The 10,884-nt window shown below is 52.8% G+C and overlaps 1 protein-coding gene across 1 annotated transcript in view; it reads right to left on the reverse strand.

Annotated features, from left to right (window-relative positions):
* Nucleotides 1-10,884, reverse strand: part of CSGALNACT1 (chondroitin sulfate N-acetylgalactosaminyltransferase 1) — a 219,466-nt gene that overhangs the window by 5,951 nt on the left and 202,631 nt on the right. The window contains exons 6-7 of the mRNA XM_045286851.1: nt 7,062-7,240; nt 5,863-5,957 (exon numbers count right to left, since the gene is read on the reverse strand). Of these exons, the coding sequence (XP_045142786.1) occupies nt 5,863-5,957; nt 7,062-7,240 (274 nt within the window). The remainder of the gene's footprint in view (nt 1-5,862; nt 5,958-7,061; nt 7,241-10,884) is intronic.

The raw sequence follows: 10,884 nt of genomic DNA on the forward strand, positions 1-10,884 counted from the left end.
CTCTTACGGTGGGCCAGCCACAGGCAGGACTCACTGATGACAGTCCTTCAGCGCTAGTGGGAACTGATTGTGGTGCCCCCAGCATGTCATCCCAGGGCACGATGGAGCTCAGATACTGGGGGTGCTGCCCCTTATAGCCGTGCTGTGTCACTAACTGGAACGCAGTCGATACCAAGCAGCAGCCCGGGGGATGGAGCGCCCCCCGGTGTCCATCAGATCACATTGCAGCCCCTTTAAAGCCCTGAAAAACAAAACTTCGCTACCTAGGGCTTTTGTGGTGGATTGTCAGCAGTAAATCTTCACCTCACCTCCGGGTGGATTCGAAGCACCAACTTTACAGTCAGCCAGTCCGTTTTCACTGCACAGGGGATGTAACACCTTGTCTCGGCTCCTCCGTTGCCTCATGGAGATAAAATCCAGGCAGGAGGGAGGCTCTGTGCTCTGGCGCCAGCGTGTCTCGTCCATCTCCTCATTCCCTCCCTTCACTATGGCTGAGGATACTGCCCTTCCCCTCTGTCCCCAAGGTGTGGAATTTGAGGTCCTGCTTAGGCCATGCTACCTGCTCATCACCTTGCTCAGCTCCATTGTCCTGTCTGTGGTACCCCCGAGCATCACCCCCCCCACACACCATGTCACCCTATAATGTCACCCAGGTATTCTCAACACCTTCTGCTCCCAAATGATCTTGTCGTTGCTTTTATGGCTTTGAAGGCCGGTTGGCTTTGCCCACCATCACTGGTGCACACCATCAGGGGGGCGGGGAGACTCGGGAGTGCCGCCCACTGCTGTGGCCCCCGCACATTGCCTGAGAGAGCAGGAGCAGGCCCAGGGACTCTCGAGGTGACTTAAGGTGATGCCATTTGTGCCCGGGCATCCTCAGGGTGTTTCCCCACTTCTGTCCTTTCGGGGAGCAGTCAAGCGTGCTAACCATTCCCACCACCGGGAGGGAACCCCCCACAACCAACACTTCTGAGTGGACGACTGCAGCGTCCCAGGCAGGGGAGGCGCCAAGTCTCCGGACAGAGACACATTTCAAGCAGGAGTGTCTTGATCCTGTGTGTGAGCGGCTTGGGGAAGGCTCAGGGATTCCAACAGAGAAAATGCGCAACGCTGTGTAGTTCTGGGTCAACAGAAAAAATAAAAACCACCTTCCTGGGTCTAACACGGAAGGCATGATTTCTTAGGAGCCCCACTGTCCTGTACAGATGTTCAAAGCTAAGCCACTCGGGGTCGGCCATGAGGATGCTTGGCTGCCACTGAGGGAGGAACCGTGCAACAAAGACGCTGTCGCGGAGAAACGCCTCTCGTCCTGGATTTCACTGCTCTGTTGTCAAGGGCTGGCCTCCTTTTCTAAGTTGGCCTCCACCCTGCCCTTTCTTTCCCACCTTAGATCTCCCGAGGGGTGCTAGATATGCCACAAAAGGGCAATTGTCAGGGCTGTTCTCCCACAGGAAGTTCCCAGAGCCGTGGCTCTGTGGGCAATGCACGGGGTGACTATTTTCCAGGAGGATCTAAACACAAAGCATAGACCACCGTGCGCACACACACACCACCCCAAGACGTGACCTGGCGTGCCCCACCCCCACCCCCACCCAACAGCTGTAGGCGGGCTGGGGAGGTACGCAGTGCCTCTCTGGTTTCATGGTGCCGATTTGGACCCCTGCCCACCAAGTAGTCTGGGCCACGGAATAAAATAAACATTCAAATACGTGTGCTGAGTCTTTCTTCTGCGCCAGGGGAGCCTCCTGTGAACCGAAAGCCGCGTCCCATTCACCAGCAGGGCTGGCAGCCACTCGGTCACAGGAGGCCCCGTGTTGAGGCCCGGAGCCGGCTGCTATGCTCTGTCTGCTGGTGCCCCTTTGACGCTGCTCACCATTTTGAAGGCCAAACCAAGCCCTCTGCCATCGGGGGACTTCAACTCACGGTCACTCGATAGGGCAGAGTGGTCATTTTTGGGGGGGCTCTTATAGGTCTTGTATATTTGTACCTATCTATCTCCTTTGGAGCAGCGGTTAGGTTTAAACTGCTGACCATGCAATTTGCAGCCTGAGGACTCCAAATTTGAACAAGGAGCTCCAAAATTTCATTTCTCATTAGGCCTTGTCACTGCAGGGGCCCCTGGGGCTGGGTTCAGGGCTCCCCGGCCCTTATCTTGGCCCCGAGGGCGTGGTGACTGCGCAGATGGCCGCATAATCTCTTCTTGCCAGGCGTCTCTGTCTAGCAGGAGAATGACTTGCCCAAGAGCACCCAGCAGGGAGTGGCCAGGCACAGACCAGCATGAGGACTGCTGGGAGGGTGTCCATTTCTGGAGCAACGAGGCGTTTTGCCAGCACTGATTTCAAAGAATTCAATTATGAGTGGGCTCAACGCCATCTCCCCCCAGAGTTAGACTGACCTACATTTTCTAGTAAACTCCCTTTCCTTGTACCTGCATAAGATCTGTAGACTGGCATGCTGAACGAGTCCCTCAGGCTGGAGATCTAGGCACCTGCAACCTGAAGCTGAGCTCTTCTGTCTTCCTTTAACGAGTCTCCTAGGGGTCCTGGTGGCATCATGGTTAAGAGTTGGGCTGGTAAGTACAAGGCCAGAAGTTCGAATCCACTGGCCACTCTTAGGGGAAAAGATGAGGCTTTCCCCTCCTGGAAAGACATCTGGTGTCTGAAACCCACCAGAGTGGTTCGATCCTGCCCTGAAGAGCTCGTTGAGTCAGTATTGACTCGATGGCAGGGAGTTTTGGAGTCTGGAGCCCGTCTGCTACCTCTCAGCATCCTTGGCACCTATCTAGTCTCTATTGTGGGTGTCAGTTCTGGTCTCTGTGCCACTAAGCAGGTGTGGGAATCAGAGCAAGATACCCACTTCTCTGAGCCTCACGCTTCCCATTGGCAGTATGAGAACACTCCTGCCTCTCCTCCTCAGTGAGGACCCAGTGGGACAGTGCAGGCCCCGTGCCTGCTTGGGGAAGGCTCCATACATGCCATCTGCCACAGTTATTTTCAGTCCTTGGCGGGCGTGTGCTTGCTGAATAAATACAGAGCATTGAGAGGCATGGGATGTACTAAGCTCAGTCAGCAAACGTTAGAAGGTTTACACTGAACTGTGCAGTAGTGGTAAAGTACAAGCAGGCTTCCAAAAGTTCACGGGCAAGTGGAATGAAAAGATAATTGGATTTTCCCAGGACCTTTTAGAAACCCCCCCTTACTCTCTGAAGGACACAGAGGGTAAGAGTGGGCGCCAGCACAGGATGAGCAAAGCAGAACAGTCGCCAGAGTGAGGTGGGGGGAGCCACACATGACACCATGGTGAGGAGGGGGCTCTGTGGTGCAGAGAGCACCAGGAGACGGGGCAGTGTGCTCACATAGCAGAAAGGCCAACGTCAGTGTCCAGGGAGCTGGTTTCCATTGATTGGCTGTTTACAATGAGCCAGAGCAGCCCTGGTGCCACAATGGTTACTTGTTGGGCTACTAACCACAAGGTTGGCAGTTCAAAACCACCAGTCGCTCCACAAGGCTTTGTACTCCAGTACTGAGTCTCAGAAACCCACAAGGGCAGTTCTCCCTGTCCTTTAGGGTCACTACGAGTCCGAATGGACTCCGTGGCAGTGGGTTTGGTTACAATGTCCCAAGCGCTGGAGTTTGCGCATAGTTTCTCTGGAGTCAATTTGTGGAGCGCAATTCAGTACTATCAAGGAATCGGGCTTGGGCTTGCCAGGACAGGTTGGAGTTGGCTGGTACCGGCTCCTCCGAGCTGAGGGCCCACGTCTCTTCCCCAGTCCACAGTAGGAGGTGCGGCGGTCAGCGGGGTCAGCCCCATGGACGCTGTGCCTTCTCAGCACCTACAGCTTCTGCCTCTGCTGATGACCACCTGTGGTTTGACACCAGGCTTTGGAATGCCTGCTTACTTCCTTTCCACGCCAGCACTCACCTAGCTCTTTTAGCAACTCTCTCTATCACAGGGGACTACGGGTGTTTGCTGAAGTGGCCGCTGATGGTGTGCCCCCTCAGTACAGGAAGGTCCCAAAGGCTTTACTTCGCCTGCAGCGGTTCTCAACTTGTGGGTCGCCACCCCTTTGGGGGGGGTCAAATGACCCTTTCACAGGGGTCACCTGATTGATTCATCACAGTAGCAAAATAACAATGATGAAGTGGCAACGAAAATACTTTTATGGTTGGGAGGTCACCACCACATGAGGAACTGTATGAAAGGGTCGCGGGATAAGGAAGGTTGAGAACCACAAAGTATCAACCTCCTCACTGAGTCTGCAGCTCTCCCCTGGCTCCGCAGGAGGGCCCTCCACCCTGAAAGGCTCAGATTCCAGCCCTCGTCAGACAAGGGGCTGCTGTGCTCCACAGGCTTTCCACCGGCTGACCTGGGGGAGCAGAACACTAGATCCTTCTTGGCCTATCTTAGTCTGGAGCTCTGCTGACAGCTGGCCCCCGAGGGTAGCTCTGCTGCTATTTGACATGCTGTGCCATCGCTTCCAGCATCACACAAACAAAACAAACAAACTCACTGCCGTGGAGTCATTTCTGACTCACAGCGACTCCGTGTGACGGGAGAACTACCCCTGTGGGTTCCTGAGAACTGCAGCTCTTTACGGGAGCAGAATGCCTCTCTCTCCCGTCGAGCGGCTGGTGGTCTCAAACTGCCGACTTCGCAGTGAGCAGCCCAATGGGTCACCACTACACCACCAGGGCCCCCACGTCAGGGCAATCTGCAAAGCAGCACAGTAGGACCGAGTTACTGGAGGCTGTGGATTCACGCATTTGGACACATCAGCAGGGAAGACCAAACCCTGCACAAGGGCATCATGTCTGGTGAAGCCGAGTAGTAAAGCTGACACAACAGCTACAACCATGGACCGAGACAGCTCTGTGGCCATGCAGATGGCAGAGAGGTGCACAGTGTTTGGTTCTCAGATGCACGGAACCACCACCACCAGAAGAAGGAAGTCCTGGTTTGGGCCAGCTCCCCACTACTGACTGTGACAACCGTTTTAGACTCCCATGACAGGAGAGCATGCAAGGCCTGGCCCCATGCCATCCTCACTCTCCCGGAGCACACTTCCTTCCGTCACCCCTAGAGGCTTTGCAGTAACCTGAGCAGAGCCACCGGGCACAGCCCCTGGCCAGGGCAGCGCCCTGCGAGCCATTCTGAGCGTGAACTTGCCTTTAGACAAAGCCCACTCATCTGCAGGGAAAGACTGCATCCCAGTCTTCCTGTCAGTGCTGACAAGCCATGGGGCCTTTGCATTTGCAGTCTCGAAGGGTACTGCCTGCATTCAGGACATTATCCCTGCTGCCTGCTCCCAGCCTGCCCAGGGCAGAGACGGTGCCGCGTAGCTTTACAATAGCATGCATACAGTAAAGACCTTTGCCACTTGGAAAGCCGCCTTACCTGGGACCACAACTCTGATGCTAACACGTGTGAAGGCATGGTGCTACTGGGTGAAGAAGGGTACTGACACCCATGAGGTGGAACACCGGCCTGCTCCCCTGCCCATTTCAGACTCCTTCCCCACCCGCACCCACCCCACTCTGCAGAATGGCAACATAAATCTCACTTGATTTGCAGTCATACGGAGTAAATGTGCTGCTAGTTTCCAAAAGGCACTGTTCATTAGTTTCCCCAACTGCAGAAGAAAAGTATGAAAATCTATACATTTTAACGAGAGCCCCGGGATCTCTTTAACGAGATCTACGTTGACTAAGATCCTTGCATGCGTCTGTGTGAGAACCACCTGGGGGTCTTGTTAAACCACAGAATCTGACTCAGTATATCGGGGGAGGGGAGGCCCCTTTTCCATAGAGGGTCGGGCAGGAGCGGACCGGTTCTGAGTCCTGACTCAGTGGGCTGAGTACTCACCAGCTGCTGCTCCAGGGGAGGGACCGCATCGTGATGGCCGTAGATTATGCCGGGATTGTACTGACTGAAAAGGACCGGATAAAACACCTTTCTCCCTGCAAACCAGAAAAGGACCAGTGGCAGTGAGGGCAGGAACCAGTGGGCTTGTCCATTTTCATTCAGCCCCGGGAAACAGCCCAGGCGTTTACACTTGCTTTCTCCTGACTCTTCCCTGCACGCTTACTGAACAGGGCATCCTCCGGGAACTTGACCCAGGCCACTGACTTATAACTTCTGGAACAGGCAGGCCAGATACACATTGCCACCAAACCAAAATTCAGAGTGGCTTCCAAGAGACTATAACTCTTTATGAGAGTAGAAAGCCCATCTCTCTCCCTCAGATAAGATGGTTGTTTTGAACTGTGGACTTTAAGGACTATGGCCCAACTCATAACTACTACGCCACCAGGGCTCCTATGGCACCAGGGTGATCTTCAAAATGTTACACATCAGGGACTCTGCCCTGGGCCCCAACCAGGAGAGCCGCTGCCACGGTGCAGTCCTGGCTGCGCTGCCGTGGTAGAGGTAACTCTCGGGTTGCAGGGCCGCGGGCCTTGGGAAGGTTGCCGGCAGGGATCAGGGTGCCTGGATGGCTGTAGGGATATTGTAGGGAACCTGGGGCAGTAGCTCTTAACCCATTTATACGGAAGAGCTTAAATAGTCTAACAACTGCCTTGGCCATGCCACTAAGTATCCGCTGAATATCAGTCCTGCCTCTTGAGTCCACTGCATGAAAATACGAGGGTGGGCTTCAAAAATCCCATGGGAAAAATGGAATGAAAAGATCATGGATTGTTGTCCCTGGAGGCTTTGGAAGCCTTCCCATAACTGTCGTATTTGAGGGTCTCTGTCCTCGGGCCCTCTCTCCCGCAGTGACGCCACCTGGCTGCATATCTTCTCTTGGCTTGGGGCAGCTTCTCCAGGTAGGATTTCCACTCCCTCCTATCCAGGAAGGCAGGCCTCCCAGCTGAGCCTGGCAAAGGGGGTTATAGCCATGGACTTGGAACAGGGCTGGCTAAGTCCACCATGTGGGGCCAAAGCAGAGGGGTTTTCCTTTCCTCCATCAGGGAGGGCTAAGTCGGACTTTTGAAGAGAAAGGCCGGGGTGTGGGGCCGCCCCAGGGAGAGCGCGGCTGAAGAGAGCCAGCCCACAGACCTTACCTGGCTGAGTGTTCAGCCGACACGTGTCGAGGAACTCCGTGGTGAAGTAGATGTCGACGTCGCAGAAGAAGAGCAGGACGTTGCTCCCCTTCCAGAAGCGGGCCCCGACATCAAGGCCCTTTCCCCGGGAGAACTCCCCACTCAGCGGGATGAAGGTGAAGTTCCTGAAGCTGGCCGCCCTGCAAGGGAAGGGCAGACACAGTGACCACAAGCCTAGCCTTCAGCGGTGGACTGCAGTCCTCTGTCAATGCCTGACCCACATTTCCTTTTGTTTTAATTCAATCATTTTATTGGGGCCTTGTACGACTCTGATCACAATCCACACGTACATCCATTGTGTCAAGCACATTTATACATTTGTTTCCCTCATCATTCTCAAAACATTTGTTTTCTACTTGCGCCCCTGATATTCGCTCCTCATTTTTCCCTCTCCCTGCTCCCCTTTTCCCATGAACCCTTGATAATTTATAATTTTTATTTGTCATATCTTACACTGTCCGACATCTCCCTTCACCCACTTCTCTGCTGTCTGTACCCCAGGGAGGGGTTATATGTAGATCCTTGTAATCTGTTCCCCCTTTCTACTTCACTCCACCCTCCCGGTATCTCCACTCGTTTCTCAGCTAGATGGTCGCTTGTTTATCTTCAGGCCTTTAAGACCTCACATGCTATATCTTTTGACAGCTGGGCACCATCAGCTTTCTTCACCACATTTGCTTGTGCACCTGTTGTCTTCAGCACTCGTGCCAAGAAGGTAAGCATCTCAGACTGCCCAATTGTTAGAACAAAGTGGTCTTGTGTTGAGGGAGTACTTGAGTAGGGGCCCACTGTCCATCTGTTTCCTTAATACTAAACCTATCAATATATGTACATAAATCTATTTCCCTGTCATCATATATAAATATATATACATCTGTATATGCCTGTATTTAGATCTCTATAACTTCCCTTTGCTTCCTAGTTCTATCCTCTATTTCTTTGTATTTTCTTCTTGTCCCACTATCATGTTCAGCCTTCATTTGAGTTTCAGGAATTCCTTTCAGTTACATTGCCCTTGATCCAGCCCTGCCAGACCTCTTACATCCTCCTTGCCACTGATTTTGGATCACTTGTTGTTCCCTTGTCCTGGGTTTGTTAACACCCATTTCTTTCTCTCTCCCCCTCTCCCATGTCCCCCCGGAACTGTTATTCCATTGTTCTCTCTTCCGGCTTGTTTATCCCGCCTATCCCTTCCAGGTAGACATGCAGCAACAACAATATGTACCATCACAAAACTGGGTACAACAAGGCAACAATAGAAAGTCAAACAATACCTATAACAACAAAACCCTATAAATACTTCAGGGTTTATTTGTTGTCCTTTATGAGTGCTTTCCAGTTGAGTGTGATGGGGTGCCATGCCTTGGCCCCACATCTATCCCTGGGGACTTCATTGCTCTGCTTCTCCTGCTGCTCTGCTGCATGTCCCCAGTGGCTGGCTTCAGCGTAGTGGGCTCACAGCGGGCACAATTCCCGCCATGTGTCTCTAGTGTTGTCCCCCATGGTGTTATGGGTCAGTGAGGAACGCTGTGTCCCGTGGTGGGGCCGGCCCTGTGGTCATCTTTCTGCATTGCTGCTCTGAACAGAATCATTGTCCTCAGGGCTTGGTGAGCCAGGATGTGCTTCACTCTTTACCCCCTCCCCCGTTCGCTGGCTCCTGAGTGCTCTGATCAGACAAGTCTCTCTTCTTGTGGCTGCTCGGTTTTTCCCCTCCCTCCACGCTCCCCCTCTCCCATGAACCTTTGATAATTTATAAATTATTATTATTTTGTCATATCTTACACAGTCTGACGTCTCCCTTCACCCACTTCAAGAACTAGGAGGCAAAGGGCACTTATAGAGCTTTAAATACAGAGATATACAGATGTAAATATGAGGGGGAAATAGATCTATGTACATATATTGATAGGTTTAGTATTAAGGAAACAGCTGGACAGTGGGCCCCTACTCAAGTACTCCCTCAACACAAGACCACTTTGTTCTAACAATTCGGCAGTCTGAGATGCTCAACTTGCTGACCCATAGTTCTTTAGTGACCCTGGGGACATTGGGACTACCTCGCCAGTCACAGAATGCATGGCCCGCCTCACTGCCAACTCATCAGAATGAAAGTGTCCAGTACACTGATTCTGACTCATTGTGACCTCAACATGTGCAGCAGGCCACAGCTGCCCCATAGGGTTTTCAAGTCTGTGTGTGACCTTTAGGAAGGCAGTCACTGAAGTAACCCTCAGTGGGCTCGAACCATCAACCATCGACCTTGCATCCCGTGGTGAATGTTTAACCATCTGTGCCACCAGGGCCTCCATCTTCAACACTGAAATATTTATGGTTTCTCTGGTATGTCTCCCACATTGAAAACTGTGCTGATATCACCAATAACTATTTTTACTCCCCGGAGAAAGACTGAACCAACGATGGGGAGGTCAACCCCACACAGGCAAATCTCCATGCTTCCTGAAGCCCTCAAGTGGAACCAGAGCCACGGAACTCAAATGACACAGAAACAGTTCCACTGAGCACCTTCCCACCTTTACCTAGATGCCGACAGACAGCTCACCCAAGGCAGATTTAAATCTGAATTCCTTCCCCACTCCTGGATGGAGGAGCATGGCAGGATGGGGACTGTCTGGGACTATCTCAAAACTGACTCTCCTGAGAGTCCTTCTGTGGAGGAAGCAAGCCACAACACCTTGCAACCCAGCTGCCTCATCTATTGACTGGCATCAATAACATCGCCCCCAAATATCCAACGTTACTAACTAGATGCATGGCGTTACGGATACAAAGCTCTGTGTCGGCGCCAAGGATCACAAGTACTGCCACCGGCAGAGAGCTCCGGGGCTGTCAGTGAGGCTGAGCTGTGCCTCAATTCACCATTCTTCCCAGAAACAGCAGAGCCTCTGGAACGGGCGTATCTTCTGTCAGGCTCAAGCACAACCCGCACCCCGTGAGAGGGGGATCCTGTCTCCTACCAGACGAAACCAAAGACCCCCTCACGGTGGTTCCTGCTCTGCCTTTTGCTTATGCAGAAGACTTGCATGGGAAACCCCCCATTGTCTATGGGAACCGCCCGGCTTTCACCATTACTCCCTCTCCTCCCACACTGCCCAGCCCTCGCCCTCCTCCCTGGGTCTAGCTCCACTTCCCAAAGTCACCTCGCTCTTGATCGGTTCAAAGCAATGACAGGGCCCATTTCCCTCTGTTAGGGTTCACATTCCAAGCGTGGGCAAAGGTCACACAAGTATCCCGTCATAACAGCCTTGCAAAAAGGTACCACAGCTAGTGATTTAATCAGTGGAAGAGTTCTGCCACCCCTCCCTTGACTTCACATCTTGCACATCTGGAAGTGAGCTTGGTTTTTTTAATCTTGGGAATCTGTGAGCTCAACTCTGTCTGAGTCCGGTGCCAGACAGGCTTTTCAGATTGAGATCAAGGTAGGGGTATTGTGATAGAAAGAGCAGGTCATGAGTCAGGGAAGGCTTCAATCCCAGCTCCCAAGCCATGCTGGCACCCAGGAGGTGTCAACAGGTGTTGGTGGATAAATGCATGAATCGGTGAAGGAGTCCAGCCCGAGCGCCTTCTCTATTTGAGGTAAGTCCCTTCTAGTCACGTTTTAGTTTCGGTTCCTAATTGCTTACAGAGCCCAGAGTTTCCTTTATAGTCAAGGGTTTGCTAAGTGGGCGATACTGCTCCCTGGTAGGTGCTGGAGCCTGTGACCCTCAACGTCAACAGTTCAAAACCAGGAGAAGCACCTCAGGAGAAAGACGGGGCTTTCTACTCC

The sequence above is a fragment of the Echinops telfairi genome, unplaced genomic scaffold, assembly GCF_000313985.2.
Source record: "Echinops telfairi isolate 266 unplaced genomic scaffold, ASM31398v2 ScPeMD7_9;HRSCAF=40, whole genome shotgun sequence".
NCBI lineage: Eukaryota > Metazoa > Chordata > Mammalia > Afrosoricida > Tenrecidae > Echinops > Echinops telfairi.